This window comes from Pelophylax lessonae (genome assembly GCF_965119305.1).
Source record: "Pelophylax lessonae genome assembly, chromosome: 7".
In the NCBI taxonomy this organism is placed as follows: domain Eukaryota; kingdom Metazoa; phylum Chordata; class Amphibia; order Anura; family Ranidae; genus Pelophylax; species Pelophylax lessonae.
The window spans coordinates 122,830,590-122,852,148 of NC_138774.1; the positions used below are offsets into that span (position 1 = coordinate 122,830,590).

A 21,559-nucleotide genomic window follows, 5' to 3' on the forward strand; every position below is an offset into this window, starting at 1 on the left:
TTTTAAAAAAAAAAAAAAAAAATTAGGGGGGGGGGGGATTTAAAGTGCCCCGTTACGTCGGCTTGCAGAAGTGGTTGTATGGGGATAATGCCTGCAGCTTTATGCATCAACTCAGTACTGTTTTTTTTTTTTAGAACTGGCAGACGGCTTTCAGAAGATAATAGCCAATACAGCTGCTGGGTTATTATCCCAGCGAGCGGGAGGGGGCGTCCCCTCCCGCCGCCTACTACAGCTCTACCCGGGTCTCCTCTTCCACAACCAGCAATCAGCCGGCACTTCCGCCAGATGGTTGGAGTCCCGAACGAAGCCAGATTCCGATTTGATCGGGTCTCCGATCATGTAACCTGGAAGCGACGTCACGTCTCTTCCAGTTTACGTGGCTGCCAATGGCGCTGATTTAAAAACACTGTCAGTATTCAAAAATGCCGCTTTCGGCATTTTTAATACTTTGAAGTGCAGTGGAGGGGTCTGGGGTCTTTTAGACCCCAGATCCCTCCATAAAGAGTACCTGTCACTGCTTATTACTGTCACAAGGGATGTTTACTTTCCTTGTGACAGCAATAAAAGTGATCAGATTTTTTTAAAAAAAATTTTAAATAGTGTTAAAAATAAAATAGCTTGTGCACGAAAGAAAATGAAAACGTTGTTCAAATCACACATGTGAGGTATTGCCACGATCGTCAGAGTGAGAACAATAATTTTAGAAAAAGACCTCCTTTGTAACTAAGCTGGTAACTGTTAAAAAACTTTTAAGCGTCACCTATGGAGATTTTTAAGTACCGTAGTTTGTCGCCATTCCATGAGTGTGCGCAATTTTAAACCGTAACATGTTGGGTATCTATTTACTCAGCGTGACATCACCTTTGACAATATATTAAAAATTGTGCTAACTTTACTGTTTTAGTTTTTTTAAATTCAGTGAAATGTATTCTCTTTCATTCATTGATGAACACAGCTCCTGATCTTCATAACCATTGGGTTATACTGCCCCCACAATCTAGCCCCACCGGTTGGCCTGCGAGTTAAACGCCTCGTGAGGTCGCATACGACTGGGTCTCGGCCCGAGTGGCAGCGTTCCTCTTGGCCGACAGCCCCCCCCCCCTCATTTCGATGGAGAGGGGTTCTGTCTGGAGCGGTGCCCGTCTGGTTCCTGGTATGGTGAGTAGCTGTCCCCCCTCTCCCACTGGAGGGTTTTGGGGTGGACGTGGGCCCCTCCTTGAGACTGTCGGACCCCCGGGTTTCCATCCTTACAATCAGGAGCCCCCCTTTATCTGTTCCCCCATCCTATCCCCCCCCCCCCTCCACTTAGGCTGCGTCTGGCAACCTTCTGGGGTGGGGGCAGGGCACTATGCGGGCAGAGGGGGGATGCGCACACAGTGACTGGACAATCGGCTCAGCGGGGAGGGGGGGTTGTATCTGGTGGGGGCTCCTGCCAGGGCCTGTCCTTGAGGCCTAGGGATCCCTCCTGGGAGCTTCGTGGTGCCACCATTTTCTTGTAGCTTGTGTGCTTCAATGCACAGCTGCTATGTTTGTATCAAGGCTGTTCCAGTAGTCTGGTGGCCATTTTGCGGTGGTTTGCCATTGAAAATAGCGGCAGCGGTGGGAGCCCCTCCTCATCCCCTGGTGCTGACTCCTGGATCCTTTTGTTTCCTGATCGCTGCTTGTGCAGTGCAGTTTCTCCTGGAGACTGCGTGCCTGGTTTCTGTGGGGTGGTGAGTCTGGTGGGGTCGTCTCCCCCTCTGCTGAGGATCGATTGGTGATTTGTGACTGGCAACTGGGTGGTGCTGCCAGAGCGGTGGGGGTTGTCCCTTAACAGTGTTTTACACTTTTTTGTGGGGTCCTCCTGGTGAGTCATGGAGTCTTTGGAGCACATTTCCCCCCATGATCACCTCTCTGGGGCTGCGGGCCCTCCGGGTCCCATTCATCCATCGATGCACTGACGGTGGTCCTGGAGTCCCTTGTGTCCCAGGTGGAGGTGTTTTTTTGAGTGACGGGCTGGTAAAAAAAAGGGCCCTACCGCCTTTCCTTCTTAATCAGTCTCCTCAGATCCTGAATCTGGTTTGGCCACTGTGGACGTGGGTCACCCTGCTGGATATGCGGCCACACGCTCTGAATCCTCAGATAGTGAAGATGATTCCTTAACTTCTGCAACCTTACACGAAAAGGCGCTGGTGGACGCACTGATTATATCTGTGCTTGAGACTTTAGCTTGGGGGACGTGGCTGCGACAAAGGTGCAGGTTCCCTTTGCCACTCACAAGCCATCCAGAGCGACAATAGAGTTCCCTTTGCCCATCTATTTTGACAGAAATGTCACTGAAGAGTGGGGACGACCAAAGTGTCCCCTTGGGGTTTTTAAGCGAGTTGCTAGGCGATATCCCTATGAGGTGTCCCTTCTTAGAAGTGGACTGTTCCACCGGTGAGGGACCCTCTGGTTTCCAGGTTAAACAAAGAAACAATGATTCCAGTTGAAGAGGACCCGGCTGACAGGAAGGCTGTGGCCCGCAATTTGTACACCCTGGCTGGTTTGGCACTGAGGCTGATATTCACCATTGCCCTGGCCGAGTGGGCTAAGCTTTTATGCCGTGACCTGGAGGGAGAACAGCGCCCCCCTGCCTTTGCTGAGCTGGTGGACCAGCTGGTCCAGAGGCTGCGGTTTCTGTGATGCCTCTTTGAATGCAGCTCCCTAGTGGCTCGGCTCTGTTTGGGCAGTGTTCCTTTGGCGTGTCTTTTGGCTCAAATTCTGGTCTGAGGACGAGACTTCTAACAAGGCCTTGACTGATCTTTCCTTTCAAGGAGATCGCCCGTTTGATGCTACCCTGAATGACATAATTAAAGGTCTCACAGCGGGGAAGAGTACCTTTCTTTCACAGGCTACTGAGGGCAAGGACCCTCATTGACCTGGGCCCTTCTGCTCGGCTTATTGGAAATTGTTTTGTCCCTCAGGGTCGACTGACAAGGTATCGGAGCCCTTTGGGGCTTAGTCTGGCAAGTCAGGTGCGGGCTTCTCCAGACCCGCGCACAAGGCCCCAGACAATGCCAAAGCCGTGACTTCTGTCCATCACCAGGGGGGCACAAGAAATGTCCTGGTGGCTCTGAAGGTAGTCAGCATTCTAAGGTGGGCAGAACGGTTCGTTTCCGTCCTTTCTGTAGTACACATTCCAAGGGTGGAAAACTGGCAAGTGGATTACCTCAGTCTGCAGTAGAGCTGCACGATTCTGGCCAAAATGAGAATCACGATTTTTTAGCTTGGAATAAAGATCACGATTCTCTCACGATTCTCTGTGTAACAAAAAAAAAAATTGGGATAACTTTACTGTTAAGTTTTTTTTTTTCATTCATTAAAGTCTATTAATTGCGTTTGAAAGACTGCTGCGCAAATACAGTGTGACATAAAATATTACAACAATCGCCATTTTATTCTGTAGGGTCTCTGCTAAAAAAATATATAAAATGTTTGGGGGTTCTAAGTACTTTTCTAGCAAAAAAAAAAATGATTTTAACTTGCAAGCAACAAGTGTCAGAATAAGGTCTAGTCTTTAAGAGGTTAAACTTCCTTTCTCCCTGGCAGAGGGAAGGAAAAGATACAATGTAATCATTTTGTTTATAGTTACTGGGAGATGCTGATAGGCGTTTGCTGGGAGGCTTTTTTTTTTTTTTCCACAGCTGTTCAGCTATGCAAAGAATCGAGCATATCTCAAGTTTAGATAGTCAGGGGGGGTGAATCGAGATCGCGATTTTCATACGATTAATCGTGCAGCTCTAGTCTGCAGGCATTGGACCAAGGGGTGTGGTTCCTTCATCCGGAGGTGTTTCATCAGTTGTGTCTCTGGTGGGGCATCCCCGAGGTGGATCTGTTGGCTTCCCGACTCAACAGAAAGGTGCAGAGGTTTGTGGCTCGGTCACGGGATCCTCTGGCGGACGCTACGGATGCGCTGATGACCTGTGGGGTCAGTATCCTCCTGATTTTCGCCTTTCTTCTTCTTCTGAAGCTTATGCCAAGACTTCTACGCAGAATCGAGGCAGAAGGGATTCTGGTCATTTTAGTGGCACCGGACTGGCCTCGCCCGGCTTGGTACACCGATCTGGTGTAGCTGGTCGCCGGCGTTCCTTGGAAGCTTAGTCTCTGGGAGGATCCAAAGTATGGAAAAATTTTCCATCCTGCTTTACAGTCGCTGGCTTTGACGGCTTGGCTGTTGAACGTCAGGTGCTGATGGATAGAGGTCTGTCTGAGTTAGAGATTCCAACGCTGTTAAAAGCTAGGAAATCTACTTCTAGGAAGATCTACCATCGTACATGGAAGACGTACATTGCGTGGTGACAGTCTCTTGGGGTTCATCCTCGCTCCTGTTTGGTGGCTCAGATCTTGACCTTCCTTCAACGGGGGGTTGAGCAGAAACTGGCCTTGAGTCACTATCAAGGGTCCGTTGTCGACCTTAGCAGTCTTCTTTCAATGGCCTTTGTCTACATACTCCCTGGTGCGTACTTTTCTTAAGGGAGTTAGGCACTTGACACCTCCAGTGCGGTCTCTGTTGCCGCCTTGGGATCTCGATTTGGTGCTCTGTCCTCCTCTCCAGCCTCTTTTTGAGAAGCTTCAGGAGATCCCCTGCTTACGCTGTCACAGAAGGTGGCCTTTTTGGTGGTTTTCACCTCTGCACGCAGGCTGTCGGAATTGGCGGCATTATCCTGTCCACCTTACTTGGTGGTTCACAAAAATAAGGTGGTTCCTGGCCCCTGTATGTCGTTCCTTCCAAAGGTCATCTCTGATTTTCATTTGAATGAAGAAATTGTGTTGCCTTCCCTGTGTCCCAGGCCAAAGCATCCAAAGGAAATTGCCTTGCATGCCTTGGATATTGTCCGGGCAATTCAGGTGTAGCTAGCAGCTACGGAGTCTTTAAGAAAGTCAGACTCACTATTTGTGCTCACGGATGGGCCTCGGAAAGGGTTGTCTGCTTTCTCTGCAACCATTTCCAGATGGATCAGACAGACGGTGATTCCAGGCCTATTCCATCAGGGGTCAGATTCCTTCTTTCCCTGTCAAGGAGCACTCTACTCTGGCACTTACTGCCTCCTGGGCCTTCCATCATCAGGCATCAGTGACGCAGGTTTGCAAGGCGGCCCACCTGGTCGTCGGTGCACACTTTCATAAAGTTCTATAAAGTGGATATGTTGGCATCTGAGCATATTTCTTTTGGCCACAAAGTTTTGCAGGCTGCTGTTGTGCAGGCTGAGGACCTGATCCTCTTTGAGGGTGTATTGTTTTTTTCAGATGGGCTCCAATTATTTTGGTTGAGCTCCTGTTGGCTTCAGTTTAACCTTGGGAATTTCTTGCTGTTCCCACCCCTCATGTTTAACACGGCTTTTGGACGTCCCAATGGGTATGAAGATCAGGAGCTTTGTCCGTCAATGAACGAAAGAGAAAATGGGATTTTTGACTTACCGTAAAATCAATTTCTCTGATGTTCATTGACGGACACCACACTCACCCCTCTGTGGAGTTGTAATTCTTCGGACGCTGCTTGTAACTAAAGTGAATACCTATAGCAGAGAGGGAGTATACCCCCTGGGACTGCCCATGGGTGTAGCCAGACTTTTTTTTTTCTGCCTAGTGTCTTACTCCTGTAGGGGGCAGTATAACCCAACGGTTATGAAGTTCTGAAGCTGTGTCCGTCAATGAACATCAGAGAAATGGATTTTATGGTAAGTCAAAAATCCCATTTTTACCTTGTTTTAATCTTGTCTCTTCTAGTCTTTTCTCAATACTGTTTGATAAACTTTTGATTGTGCTGGCTAAACTAAAGGGTAAGTGAAGTATGGGACAAAGTATGTTTATTCACAAAATAGGTAATTTTAAAAAATCTCTATAGGAATGGTTACCTTTATACAGCAGATCCCTTACACTGCCTTCCCTGATGCTTCTATTCAGAGTTTCCAGAGCTTTGTAAGAGCCATTGTTGATGGACTTTTGTTCACCATAGAACTGCTTCTCTCCCCATACAAGTCTAAAGGAATGCAAAATTGGCTCAAACAGGACAAATGAGGGCACCTGCACTTAATTGTGTTTAATCTCAGCAGTGTCTCAAACTGATGTCAAAGCACCCTACACATGCCCATCAAGCCTGTCAACACTAGTTTAGTAGCCATGGGGCAGGCTGCTGAATGAGGGTTCTGTTGTGTTAAGGACGTTACTTGAAACTAAAGTTATCCTTTCTAATTACACATACATTGGATTAATATCTGACACACTTAAGGGCTTGTTCACAGCATTTATGTTACAATGGTGGGAGGGTAGAAAATAAACACAGAAAAGGACCTACTTTTTTTTTTCTAATTCTTTTCATTTTCAAAAGAAAGGAAAAACATATAATGTGTACCAAAGTCACCACATTATACAGGCTACAGGATATTAAGTCAGCCACGAAAGGTATCATTCAACACCTGAGTAGTCAGAAACCATATGTATATGATTCCTAGTTTGTACATGGAGGGGAAATGTCCTAAATAAAAACCTTTTATGGCTTAAAGGAGATGTACAGTCAAAGCTTGTTTGGCTGTACATCTCTTATGGATCACAAGAGTGCAGTTTGTTCTGAAGTCCACTCTCTGCTGAGATCACAAATGTCGGTCCAAGCACCGTGTCATCGTGACCACAGAGTCGGGATCCGCCAGGTGCCTGGACCGACATCTGGCTCAGCCTCTCAGCGAGCCGCTGAGAACCTAAGCCTGCTGCTCTCCGGCCCATGCCCATGCGTTTTGAATGCGATGCGGGAACCTGCAGTGGATTTGAAGGGTTCCTGCATCGCATATATGTGAACCAGCACTAAATGGAAGTACTGTATGTGCACTGCTTCTAAATATGCCTTCTGCTTAGTGAAAAAAGGCTGTACCCCTTTTTGTTATATATAAAATAGCAACACCAGGCCCAACTCCTGGCAAACTTTTTTTTTTTTTAAATCCCGTATAGAGCTGGGAAAGGTTAGAAAATGTTGTCAAGTTAAATAGTAGTAGTAAATAGTGGCCATCCAGGAAGAGATTTGGTACCAGTGGGTCAAGAGTTTTTGTAGCAAGTTTCCTGAATCCACCGAGGAATTATGAGGTTTTTTTCTCTCCTTACTCTAATGAATAGGACTTCACAAATGAGTAAATCACACAGCAGGGCTTTATGAAGGCTCATGTATAGGGCAATATCTCCTCATTTGGTATAAATTGTAGCACATTTCCCCACCGGAGAGCCCACGGGTGCTGCATACCTGTGTGAACACATGTATGCATACAGACGTACAACTCTGTACTTCAGATTGCTGCAGCTCCTAGGTGACATCTTTAAGACCTCTTTAACCACTTGTGGCGGACAGATCGGACCCCTAACTGACATTCTTGACACTTTTGGGGGGACCAGTGACATTACTACAGTAATCAGTGCTAAAAATATGCACTGTCACTGTATGAGTGACATTGTCCCCTGTCGGCTCCAGACTGAGAACTAATTGATCAAACACCGCTGACTGCACAGTCTTCAGCCGCGGACCAGTGGCCCTTTTACCTAGTACCGTTAATGAACTGCACTGGATAAATATCCCTCTTGTGACCGATGCACTAGGTAATTGCTGTGTACCTACCTGTCATTAAATGGCTGGATACAAAGAGACACTACCCAGCCAATCCAAGCCCCCCCCCCCCCCCTTCAGGGGAAAGAGAGATTGTGTAATCATAAATGGAGACAGGATAAATGGTTTAGCAGTTGATGATTTATTCATTCTGTTGTTGTGACAGACGAAATGTAATTTTTTTTAACTCTTTCCCTACTATGTGTAGCCTACTGTAGATTTTTCAGCAACTACCAAGTGTAAGGGTCTAAACCAGGGATGTCCAAACTTTTTTTAGAGGCCCAGATTTCATGAAGTGAACATGCATGAGGGCCGGATAAAAAAAAAAATCCAGGAAGCTGAACTATATGTCAGGAACATTGTAAAGTTCATTACATACTATAATAAAGGCTGTCTGTCAACTTTTTTTTTGTTTCAATGGTTTTTCATTACATATTATAAAAAAGGCTGTCTGTCAACTTTTTTTTTGTTTCAATGGTTTTTAATTACAAGTTTAAGTCAACATACAAACGTTCACGTTCAAATAATAGTCATGTAATAGTTATAACCAGGATGCAGCATCCGATAAGATCAACATTCCCAACCTAATAAACGTCACTAAAACATAGTAATCAAGAATGTAGCGTAGGTGGGGAGACTTATTGTCTCCTGGCAGCATCCTACCCAAAACATTTTCCACATGACATTATGGAACTGATAGCAAAACAATTCAAAAATAGGGAAGGAGAGAAAAGAAGATGTCTGTCAACTTTTAAGTAAAAAAAAATTTGAACAGGAACATACATCATACAACAGAGAATGTCTTCTCACACATATATGTTGAGCCAAACAAGCTCAGCATTTTCTTAGCCAGTGTTCGAATCTCTTGAAACCGACTCTTATCCAGTTGGCAGTAAAAGTTCGCAAGAGAGAGCTGTTGGTGACGACTGCGTAACTCGCTGTCACAATGCAGATCAATGAGCTCGAGCTGCAGCTGATCTGGAGCATTATCGGGGTCAACAGAGAATGGAGAGGAGAAAAGGCTCATCTCCTTTTCAATAACTGCGAAATCCTGAAAGTGCCGTTTAAACTCCCCAGACAGAGATTTGTGCACTGATATTGTCCTGTGGAAAACTGTTCATTATTTCCTGCAACGCTGAAAAATGTATGAGATTGGGCTGTGTTTGTGGCAACTGCCTTATGAAAAGTTGCAGCTTTGTTCCAAAGGCTTTGAGGTGTGAATTAAGCTGATTCACCGCTGCATCTTTCCCCTGAAGACTCGTGTTCAGTACATTCAGATGCTTTGTAATGTCAACTAGAAACCCAAATCAGCCAGCCAAATCGGATCAGATAGTTCTCGCATCATTGTCCCTTTGTTTCCAAGAATTCTCCGATTTCCTTTCTAAGAGAGTAGAAACGCTGCAGTGCAGACCCCCGACTGAGCCATCTTACATCGTTAATATATATATTATTTCTGGCCCCCACTTGTAATCTGCCCCCAGGCTCAGATCAGGGCAAGGATGAGCTTTTTATTTACATATATATATATTTCTGGCCCCCACAGGCTCAGATCAGGGCAAGGATGAGTTTGTTTTTCTTATATTAGTAATTTGTGTGTGAGGGAACTTCTCTTACCTCACAGCAGGGATAACACAGCCGGCTGGGACACAGACAGCGCGCAGCGCCACAGCCAATCACCGCCGCCAATCACAGACACTCTCTCAGACACCGAGAGCTCTGCAGCTGCCTTAGGGAGATGACACAGTGTCTGCTATTGGCGCCGCGTGTCAGCGGTGTTTGGAACACATCCACAGCCTGTGTGTCTGTCTAATCATGAGTATTAGACAACAACATCTCGCGCTCATCCTTGCCCGGGGGGCCACAAGGGTGCCAAATTGCCAACAGGGATGGGGGCCGTATAGAACCGGACCGCAGTTGTCTGGTCTAAACAATCCATTCAGTGTTTATTCATGTAGGCATTGCACTCTTAAAGAGGTTGTAAACCCACATTTTTTTTTTTTTTTTTTCACCCTGCAAGAGAAACACATAATGAGCTAGTATGCATCGCGAATCAGGAAGGCCTTTAAGCCTGGTACACAGTATACGTTTATTTCATTTAATCCAGCAGGCCGAGCGAAAAAAAATCTGAAGAGCTCCGGAGGAGCCGCTGCACTAACTATGCAATGTTCTACAGCGATCTCCCCTGTTGACCTATTGTGTTCTGACAGGAGGACTGCCCATCCGCCAGAACACCAGTCAGCCAATGGCTAACAGCACTGATCGGATGTCGATCAGCAGACCTTTTTTTGGTCTTACCCCTTTCGACAGAAGCCAGCCAAATAGCTGGCTTCTGTCGGACTGGCTGCCCTACACAGGGGCTGAATGTCGGCCGGTTTCCATTAAACCAGCCAATGCCGCCCGATATTCAGCCAGTGTATACGGTACTTTATACTACATAGTTGATTGCACAATCTCCTTTAGATCTACCATCAGATTGTATACTGTATGGTCCTCTTAAGGTTGATGGTAAATAAGGATGGTAAATGATTGTAAATGGCTTTTTAACCATGTTTGGGCCTCAGTGCCCATGTGAATGAAGCCTTTATATTGCTGTAAACAATTCAGTGCAGAATTTATTGTCGTTTTTACTTATTCTGAATTACTAGGAAGGGAAATCAACTTTTTTTTTTGATTTGTACACTTTCAGATTATGAAAAAATCTTCACTCTCCTTGAAGACGTTCAAGGATCGTTGGAAGTACAAAAGAACTTCATTGAGTTCACAATCAAGGAAGCAGCAAGGTAATAAAAGGTTTTCCAATTGTTTTGTCCATCTTGGACAAAGAGAGTCAAAGGTTTACTTATAAGATCTATCATTGAGTGTTTTCTTTACCATTTAATAAGAGGCCTTGTACATAGAACAAGGAGTCTTAGGCCCCTTTCATACTTGTGGAACTTGAAAGTAACACAATTTGACACGACTTAAAGCCATGCCTGTGTAATCTTGAGATCTATGGACCTCAAGTCTCATCAAAGTCAGACCAAAGTCATGCAGTGACTAATTCCAAGTCTCTTGAGACTTGAAGTCACACAGATATTAAGGTTACTCATTGTAAATCCTGGGGCACAACTTGTCATGCGACTTTGCAGTCGCAGGAAAAGTGGCACAAGTGTGAAAGGCGCTGTTAATAATACTACATGTTTTTGTGTGCATGTACAGTACTGTGCAAAAGTTTTAGGTAACTGAAGAAATGTTGTAAGGAAGAATGCTTTCAGAAATGTATATTATAATTTGTTTTCTCAATTTATAGTATGCAAAGTGAACGCTGGATTTTTCACAATTTTTTTATTGCCAGCAATGTTTTTTTTTTTTTTTTCGTTTTTTTTTTTTTTTACGTTCAGCTGTCAGCAGTGAGTTTATTAACCATTTGCTAACCACGCTAAAGCTGAATGACGGCTACAGAGCGGCCGGCTAGTTCTGGGACGCCGTCATATGATGGGAGGACACTGCTGGTCACAGTTCGAGGTAAAGAGACATTCAGCAGCTCTTTATAACATGATCAGCTGTGTCCAATCAGAAGCCTGTTATCGGCACTCCTTTTCTCATGCTGACAGCATGAGAGGAGAAGAGAGTCGATAACCAGCTTCTCTGAAAGGGACATGTACACTGATAATCAGGGCACCTATCAGTGCCGCCTCATTAGCGCACATCAGCGAAGGAGAAAAATTACCTGTTTGCAAAAAATGTTAACAAGCTATGAAAACGTTTTTTGTTTTTTTTTCCACATTTTTGGTCTTTTTTTGTCTATTTAGAAATAAAAAAATAAACCCAGCGTTGATTAAATACCACCAAAAGAAAGCTCTAGTCGTGTGGAAAAAAAATATATAAAATCTTAGTTTGGGTACAGTGTTGCATGACCGAGAAATTGTCATTTAAAGTGCGACAGCGCTGAAAGCTGAAAATTGGCCTGGGCAAGAAGGGGCTAAAAGTGCCCATTCGGCAAAGGGTTAAGAAATTTACATTTTTTTGTAATCTTGTTTTGCAGGAGAAGTATAGTCAAAGCTTTTTGGCTATAATCCTCTTATGGATCACAGGAGTACAGTTAATTCTGCACTCCTGTGACCTGTTTTCAGCTGATAGGGAGCTAAAGCTCGCTGTCAGCTAACGTCACAGAGCTGGTTCAGGCTCTAAAAAGATCCCGACCATATGTTCAGGATCCACCCAGAAGCCTGGACTGGCAGCTGGCTCAACTTCTTAGTGACCTTTAGAAAGCCTAAGGCAGCCCCTCCACAGCCCAACACTCCAATGAGCGCTGGGAGGACAGAGCAGGGAGCCGAAGACAGGCGTCACGGCTCTCTGCTCAGATCAGAGGGGGGAGAACTGAGCGATCGCGGTCTTTGTTCACTCAGTTCTCAGTCTAGAGGTGGCAGGGGACAGATGCAGAATCGGATCAATGCTGCATCCATCTAGGTGAGTATAATTTTTTTTTCTCTCTCTTCCTGAAGCCTATACTCACTCATGATGACCAATACTTAGTAGTATTGGTCAAATTGAGTGAGTAAAAGCCAAAATTCTTTCAAACTGGCATTTTAGTTATAGGCGTATGCAGACAGTTCAGATCGTCCAATAGTGGCTTCTATCTCATACTCCAACTGCAAGGTTTTCCTGTGCCCTTAAAGTAGAACTCCAGCCACAGACATTTATACAAATGACGGAAAAGGGTTACCTCTTGTGTGTTAATTACTCAGCTCTCCTGTTTAGTGCATCATTTTATTCATTTGTAAGCACAAGATAATACAGCTAGCACTGTAATTCCTGGTGCTGTGGCTCTCATACAGTAAATGTATCCTTTGTATCATCCCTTTCCACCTCTATAAACAGAATATAAGGTATTCTTTGACTGGACAAGGGAAGTGGAAAGGGTAAGTAAACTATGTGTTACATACCTGTTTGATATTTACTTTATGAGAGTCAAAGCTCCGTAAGCCACAGCAGAGGCTGTATTATCTGGTGATTATAAATAAATTAATTGTATACTAAACACTACACTAAACAGTTCTGAGCGGAGTAATTATCACAACTCACAAGAGGTCACATAATTCCCCTTGCAAGTTTGTTTAGATGTCTGTGGCTAGAGTTCTGCTTTGATTTAACTGCTTCCTGCCCACAGTATAGTTAAATGGCAGATGGGTTGGAGCACTCTCGTTCTGGGAGGACATCCTATGACGCCCTCCTACTCTTGCCGCATATTCATGCCCGGGGGGGGGGTCGTAGTGATTGGTGGTGCGTTGTGTCCCTCGGACACAGTGCATCACTGATCACGGTAAAGAGCCTAAGACGTAGGCTCTTTACCATGTGATCAGCTGTGTCCAATTACAGCGTCAACCAGAAATTCTGGTTATCGGCATTCCTCTCCTCACACTGACAGCGTGTGAGGAGAGCCGGTAGGCGGCATTCCTGAGGAGGGACATCTGCACGGACAAACGAGGCACTGATTGTCAGTGCCTCCCCATAAGTGCTGCCTATCAGTGTACCGTACATCAGTGAAGGAGAAAAATGAATTACAAGATTTTATAACAAACTTTTTTTTCTCTTTTGTCCATTGACGGACACAGCTCCTGATCTGCTTAACCATTGGGTTTACTGCCCCCTACAGGAGTAGGACACAAGGCAGAAAAAAATCTTTTTTTCAATCCCCCCCCCCCCCCCAGGCTGTGGCTGTGGGGTGGCCTGGTTCACCTCCTGGGGTAGGGGCAGGGTGCTCTGCTACCGGCGACCGGTTGTGTGCAGGAGCACCCCTTCCAGCCTGTCTGTATTTCTGAGGCCTAGGGATCCCTCCTGGGTCCTAGGAAGCCTTGCGGTGCCGCTATTTTGCTGTAGCCTGTGTGCTCAATGCACGGCGGCCATGTTTCTGTAGCCTGACGGCCATTTTGAAGTGGTTTTCCATTCAAAACGGCAGCGGCCATCACAGTGGAGCAATATGGGTGGCGATTTTGGTGGTGGGAAACCCTCCTCATCCTCTGGTGGTGACTCCTTGATCTTTTCACTTCCTGATCGCTGCACGTGGAGTGCAGATTATCCTGGTGGCTGCAGGTGTCTGTTTATGCTGGGTGGCGAGTCTGGTGGGTTCCTCTCCCTCTCTGCTGAGGATCGATTAGGTGCTCTGTTACTGGCGACCGAGTGGTGCTGTCAGAGTGGTAGGAGTGTCCCTTAGCAGTGTTTTTTTACACCTTTTTTGTGGGATCCCCCTATTGACTCATGGAGTCCTTGGAGCACATTTCCCTACTTGATCCACTCTCAGAGGCTGCGGGGCCCTACGGGGCTCAACCATCCATTGATGCACTGACGGTGGTCCTGGAGTCCTTTGTGTCCCGAGTGGAGGTGGTTTTTGGGCGATGGGCTAGCAAAAAGTGCCCCCCACCTTCCCCTGCCTCGTCTGTCTCCTCAGATCCTGAATCTCATTTTTCCGCCGCAGGCATGGGTCACTGCTGGGTCTGTGACCACGCGCCCTTAGTTCTCAGATAGTGAGGGTGATTCCTCCACTCTTGTAGCCACGCACGAAAAAGCGCTGGTGTATGCACTGATTATATCAGTGCGTGAGACCTTAAAAATGGAGGACGCAGCTGACGCTGCGATGGAGGCATCGGTTCCCTTTGGCACTCACAAGCCATCGACCAAGGGGTTTCCTTTCCCCACTTATTTTGACAGAACTGTCGCTAAAAAGTGGGAATGGCCAAAACATCCGCTTGTGGCCCCAAAGCGATTCGCTATGCAGTATCCCCATAAAAAGTGGACTGTTCCACCCTTGGTGGACCCTCCGGTCTCCAGATTGAACAAGGCAACCATGATTCCAGTTGAAGAGTTCCCCAGCTTTTAAGGACCCGGCTAACAGAAAGGCGGAGGCTGTGGCCCGCAATATGTACACTGTTACTGGTTTGCCACTGAGGTCGGTATTTACCATTGCACTGGTGGCGCAAACTCCAAGTGGGCTAAGCTTTTACACCATAACCTAGAGGGGGAGCAGCTCCCCCCGCCTTTGCCGAGCTGGTGGACCAGTTGGCTCAGGGGCTGCAGTTTATCAGTGATGCCTCTTTGGATTCGGCTCCCCTAGTCGCTAGGCTCTCTGTTTCAGCAGTGGTCCTTCGGTGTATTTTTTGGCTCAAATGCTGGTCTGCGGACCAGACTTCTAAAAAAGGCCTTGGCTGATCTTCCTTTTCAAGGATATCGCCTGTTTGGAGCTACCCTGGATGACATTAAGGGTCTCGGGGGGGGGGGGTACCTTTTTTCTGCAGGCTAGTAAGGGCAAGGACCCTCATTGTAGATGTGGGCCATCCTTCTTGGCTCTGACAAGGGGTTAAAGCCTTTCAGAGACTCCGCTGGTGAATCCAAGCGAACTTGGTCTGAAGTTTGAAATATCCAATAAATTTCGTTCCACTTCATGATTGTGTCCCACTTGTTGATTCTTCACAAAAAATTACAGTTTTATATCTTTATGTTTGAAGCCTGAAATGTGGCAAAAGGTCAAAAAGTTCAAGGGGGCCGAATACTTTCGCAAGGCACTGTATATCACAATGGCTAAATCTGTGTCTGTAGTGCATGTTCAACCTTAATATCATAAATAACATGTTAGATTTTTACTCGAAGTATATAACTAGTTTTAAAATTCTAGAGAAATGTTTAAATAATGCATTACAATTTACCTAAACCCATTTGATTTGTAGTTGACTAAAATGTATGGGATTTTAGTTGACTAAAATATGACTAAAACTAAAGCAATTCAGATGACTAAAATAAAACTAAAACATTTTAGTCAAAAGACTAGGACTAAAACAAATTTGAAATTTGCTGCCAAAATTAACATTGTAGGTCACCAGCGCTTCCTTCTCTCTGCCGTGGGAGAGGAGCATTACCCTTTGGTCTCGCCTCTGCTCATCGGGTCTTCATAAAAGTGTTGGCCCAGGTGCTAGCATTGTTACGCCACTGGGGGATTGCGGTACTGGGCTACTTGAATGACGATCTTCTGCGAGCGGAGTCTACTACTGCTCTGGTGGAAAACCTGGAGATCACCATGCAAACTCTGAGGGAGTTTGGCTGGTTTCTGAATTTTCAGAAGTCTGCTCTGGTTCCATCCACAAAGCTGGACTATCTGGGTCTGACTCTGGACTCGGCCTTAGCCAGAGTGCTCCTTCCTCTGGACTAACTCCATAAACTGCAGGCTGCAGTTCATCTCCTGCTGTCCAGCAGATGGTCATCCCTCCGGACTTGCATGCGGGTGCTGGACGTGATGATGTCTACCTTTTGAGGTGGTTCCATTTGCACGGTTTCATACAAGGTCCCTGCAAAGGGAGATACTGGGCAAATGGGACAAGAATCCTCAGTCTCTGGACAAACAGATCCGGCTGAGCCGGGGAACGAAAGCGTCCCTGATATGGTGGCTTCGTTCTCCAGCGCTTCGGCTGGGCAAATTCTTCCTTCCCTTGTATTGGGCAGTGGTAACCACAGATGCCAGCTGGCTGGGGAGGCGTCCTGCGAAAAATTCTGCTTAGGGGGTCTGTACACTGGAAGAGTTCAGACTACCGATCAATGTCTTGGAACTCCGGGCGATCAGGCTGTGCCTGGAACACTGGACGGATCGTCTTCAGGGATGTCTAGTGCGCAATCAATCGGACAATGCCACGGTCGTGGCTTATGTCAATCACCAGAGGGGCACAAGTGTCCTGGCGGCTCTGAAGGTAGCCGGCATTCTAAGGTGGACAGAACGGTTTGTTCCAGTCCCCTTCACCGTACACATTCCAGGGGTGGAGAACTGGCAGGCGGACTACCTCAGTCGGCAGGCTTTGTGGCTATCGCCTCTACGCGCAGGGTGTCGGAAATGGCGGCGTTATCCTGTCGTTCACCTTACTTGGTGGTTCTTCGCCCCTGTCTGTCATCCCTTCCAAAGGTTGTCTCTGATTTTCATTTGAATGAAGACATTGTGTTACCAAAACATCCGATGGAAATTGTTTTGCATGCTTCGGATCTGGTCTGGGCAATTAGGGTGTACCTGGCAGCTATGGAGTCTTTTAGGAAGTCAAACTCCCCATTTGTGCTCACGGATGGGCCTCTGAAAGGATTGTCCGCTTCCTCTTTGACCATTTCCGGATGGATTCAGACCTATTGCATCAGAGGTCAGGTTCCTCCTTTCCCTCTCAAGGAGCATTCTACTAGAACTTTTAGTGCCTCCTGGAACTTCCGTCATCAAGCGTTAGTGACGCAGATTTGCAAGGCAGCCTTTGGCCACAAGGTTTTGCAGGCTGCTGTTAGAGGACCTGGTCCTCTGAGGGTGTATTTTATTATTATTTTTTTTTTTCAGGTGAGCTTCAGTTGTTTTGGGTTGAGCTCCTGTTTACCTGGTTGGCTATAGTTAACCTTGAGAATTTTTTTTTTTTTTTATAGTTCTTACTCCTCATGTTTAACTCTGCTTTGGGATGTCCCAATGGTGAAGAAGATCAGGACCCGTGTCCGTCGATGAACAAAAGAGAATGGGATTTTTGAATTACCGTAAAATCAATTTCTCTGATGTTCATTGATGGACACAGCACCCACCCCTGTGTGGAGTTGTAATTCTAATGACACTGCTTGTAGCAAAACTGAGCAACTTTAGCAGAGAGAGGGAATATACCCCCTGGGACTGCCCATAGGCGTAGCCAGACTTTTTTTTTCTGCCTAGTGTCCTACTTCAGTATAACCCAATGGTTAAGAGGATCAGTGGCAATGAACATCAGAGAAATGGATTTAAGTCAAAAATCCCATTTTCTCTGTCGCTCATTGACAGACGTAGTCCTCGTTGATTAATAACAACTCGGGTTATACTGCCCTCTACAGGAGTAGGACTAGACAGGAAAGAAAACGTTCTGGCCACACCCTAGGGGCAGTCCCAGAGGGTATATCCTCTCACTTCCTGCTACAGCAAATCAGTTTTTTTCTGTCTAGTTAGGAGTAAGGACCTAGATTCCTTGCTAGGATCTTCGGTCCTGGCAAGATTTTTTTTTTAGAAATACTTTTTTAGACAGCTTTTTTTCTCCAGTGTTCCTGTGAGATCTTCAAGCAAGTACGCTGAAACTGGGCGACGGGCTGGATGTTGAGATCCAGTGGTCACCCCAGTTCAGCCTACGAGCGCGTGCAGGCCATAGCTCCGCGCTGGGTCGGCCGCGACATAGTCCCACTGGACGGGGACTGACCCTGCGAGTTAAAACGTCTCGCCTGGACGCCAGTGACCAACAGAGTCACGGCGTCCGTATTGGTCGACAGCCCCCCCACCCCGGTGGAGAGGGGTTCTGTCAGGAGTTAGCGCCCGCCTGGTTCCGGTATGGTGAGTAGAATGTTCCCCCTCTCCCCCTGTCGGGTTGTTGGTGGACGCGGGCCCCTCTCTGGGATGGTCGGACACTCGGTTTTCTGGGTCTCCCCTCTATCCTATAACAGGTCACAGATCCCCCAATTTGAGTGTGATTTTTGTGAATAGAAACCAGGAGGCTTGGTTTGGGAGCTGACTATCTAAAGTCACTATATGACTGTAAGGGTGACTGAAGTCAGTGGCAGACTACTAAAAGGCATTACTATTGAGGTATAGAGGTATCCTACCTGTCTAGTGTGTACACAGGCCGATGCCTATGCCTGAGTTACTGCAGCCACAGATCGCCATCCCTCCAGAAAGCCGGTCACTTCCACAGGCCACACAGCCTCCCGCAGGCCGCACAGGCCGAATGCACACATCCCGCAGGCCGCTTGCAAGCCGCCGCTATCCTACACAGGCCGCCGCCATTTTCCTGCAGATCGCACGAGGCCGCCATATTGGCGTAGCCTCGTGTCTTCAGCATGGGGGCGGCCATGTTTGAGGTGACCAAACACCTCGTGGAGTAATTGGGAGGCGCCGGAAGGCGTGTAAAGGGGCGGAGCCGCCTCCTTGGCCCAGGGAAAGCAAGCCAAAGACTTCCTGTCTGTAACAGACAGTGCTGGAAGCAGGTTGATAAGAAACGTCTGTGCATCAGGTGAGCCTTGGGGTCTCTCTCTCTCTTTCTGAGGGGTCCAAGCAGGTAGACTGAGGGGCGCTACTGCGCTGGGGGACTAAGTTTAAAAAAGTTTTCTTGCAATTAATTTTTTTGTGTTTGCTGGCAAGTGTCTTGTTACATGAACCCTGCCACTCATGTATCCCCACCTGATCCCCTCGGAGTGGCCGCAGGACCCTCCAGTACCCCACTTGTGATGATGCATTATCAGCAGTTTTGGAGTCTTTGGTATCCCGGGTGGAGGTAGCCTGTCAGGGACGGGGGTCAAGAAAAGCGACCCCCGCCTACCCCTATGTCATCTGATACTTCAGATACGGATTCTGAGCTGGTCATTGCCGGGAAACCTTGAATCTTGAGGTTACACCGGCAGAGGTAGCTGAGACTCATATTCCTTTTTTGGTACTAGCAAGCCTACCAAAATGGTGAAGGGTTTCCCTTGCCCAAATGGGGTCTTCCGTAAACGAGCCCCTGCTATTTCCAAACGCATTGCTAGGCGGTATCATTTTGAGGAATCCCTCATTACAAAGATGGACGGTACCACCAATAGTGGACTCACCGATTTCCAGACTAAATAAAGCCACTGTTATCTCGTTGGATTGACACAATGGGCCCCACCCATCTCTAGGGTGGGGTGACGTCTTCACCCGTTTTCGGATCCAGGGCTTTCCAGAATCCCGGATAAAGGGGTTCGCAAGGTCATATGGTCGGGATACAAGATCGAGTTTCGATCACTTCCACCGGTGCGATTCTTCCCTTCCAATATTCGACATCCCCGAGTCGCTTAAAAAGCTTTGCGGGAAACAGCTTGATGCAACAAGCAGTGGTAGTTCTCATTCCTTGGAAGAGTTCTAGTCGAACCATAGGCGTGCGCACAGGGTGTGCCGGGTGTGCCCGGGCACACCCTAATCACCTAGGGCACATTAGCATTATCGCTCTGTTTGCCAGTGAGGAGATGGGAAAGATCTCCCTCGGACCTGCTCTGCCATAAGAGAAGTGCCACACACTTCTATTTCACTTTGCCAGCAGGGAGAGTAATGAATCGGGGCCATGTACATGTAGGCAAACACATGCATGTGTATTTAAACTTTGGGGTGCACACCCTAATGCAATAGGCTGCGTACACCTATGAGTTAAATCTGTTTCAAATGCCCAGGAAAAAGGGCTAGGTGCGTCCAATTCTGGTCTTGGAAGAGATGGAGTCCATCCATACAGTGGTGGCCTCCCTGCATCAGGGGGATTTCCTGGCGTCCATAGACATTTAGGATGCCTATCTTCATATCCCCATCTTTGCAGGACATCAGCGTTTTCTTTGCTTTTCCCAAAGATCATCCCTGGTTCCCACCGGGAGACTGAACTATCTGGGCCTAATTTTGGATACATCCTTGGCAAGAGTGTTTCTCCAGGCGGAGAAACTCCAGAAGATTCAGTCAATGATTCGGATGTTGCTGTCAGTCAACTGGCTGGGATTGATGGTCGCCTCCTTAGAGGCAGTACCGTTTGCCCAGTCTCATACCCAAATTCTCCAAAGAGGAGATTCTTCTCATATGAAATCGGATACCTGAAGACTACGGAATCGTTCCGTGAAACGGATTCACTTTTTGGGATCACGGATGGCCCCAGAAAGGGGTTGCCTGCTTCTGCCGCGACTATCTCCAAATGGATTAGACAGACAGTGGGTACAGGCTTATTCTATGTAAGGGTCGGAATCCTCCGTTCCCTGTTAAGGCGCACTCTATTCGGGCGCTCAGGACTTCCTGGGCCTACCGCCATCAGGCGTCAGGGGTCCAGGTTTTCAAGGCGATTACTTGATTGTCGGTTCATACCTTTACAAAATTTTATAAAGTTGATGTGATGGCATCGTCGGATGCCTCATTTGGCCGCAAGGTTTTGCAGGCCGCAATTTGAGGAGACCGTTGGTCTACCTCGAGGGTTTGTTGGGTTTTTTCACTTAGGTCTCATCTTTTTGCTCGATGAGTCCTTGATACTTCTGGTTGGCTCCGGTTGGGCCTTCTGGATTTTGATTTCTGTTATCCCACCCCTCATTTGTGGCACTGCTTTGGGACGTCCCGAGTTGTTATTAATCAACGAGGACTACGTCTGTCAATGAGCGACAGAGAAAAATAGATTTTTGTAAAATCTTACCGTAAAATCCTTTTCTCTTAAGCTCATTGACAGACGTAGTACCCGCCCCTCTGTTTTTGAGTTGGGTTGGGTTAAATTCTCTAAACACTGCTTTGTGACATAACTGATTTGCTGTAGCAGGAAGTGAGAGGATATACCCTCTGGGACTGCCCCTAGGGTGTGGCCAGAATGTTTTCTTTCCTGTCTAGTCCTACTCCTGTAGAGGGCAGTATAACCCGAGTTGTTATTAATCAACGAGGACTACGTCTGTCAATGAGCTTAAGAGAAAAGGATTTTACGGTAAGATTTTACAAAAATCCATTTTTTTTTTTTCTTCAACATATTTGGTCTTTTTTTTTTGTTTGTTTGGCAAAAAAAAAAAAAAAACAGCGGTGATTAAATACCTCCAAAACAAAGCTCTATCTCAAAAAAATTATAAAAATTTAGTCTGGGTACAGTGTTGCATGAGTGCACAATTGTCATTCAAAGTGCGACAGCACTGAAAGCTGAAAATTGGCCTAGGCAGGAAGTGGATAAAAATGCCCAGTAGGCAAGTGGTTAAATATAAATATCCTTGAATGTAAGTGAGCCTTATGTGATAGCCATAGCATATGTCCTATATTGGGAACTTGGGTGCAGAGATCTAAGCAGCCAAATCCCAGAGAGATGCAAGAAGCAAATGAGTGATTTAACCACTTACCGACCGCCCGCCGTCTAATTTACGTCGGTCCTTTGACGCTTAATACTGGGGTTATCGCAGCAGATAGCTGCCATTACCCCGGTATTTTTTTTTTTTAACAGCGGGCGA

The 21,559-nt window shown here is 46.7% G+C and overlaps 1 protein-coding gene across 3 annotated transcripts in view; it reads left to right on the forward strand.

The window, feature by feature from the left end:
• Positions 1-21,559, forward strand: part of LOC309560002 (integrator complex subunit 6-like) — a 235,695-nt gene that overhangs the window by 211,919 nt on the left and 2,217 nt on the right. For all 3 annotated transcript variants that reach the window (XR_014225488.1, XM_082263486.1, XM_082263485.1), the window contains exon 17: positions 10,293-10,386. Coding sequence is in view for 2 of the 3 variants with exons in the window: in XM_082263486.1 (XP_082119612.1) it covers positions 10,293-10,386 (94 nt within the window). In the remaining variant the exon portion in view is untranslated. The remainder of the gene's footprint in view (positions 1-10,292; positions 10,387-21,559) is intronic.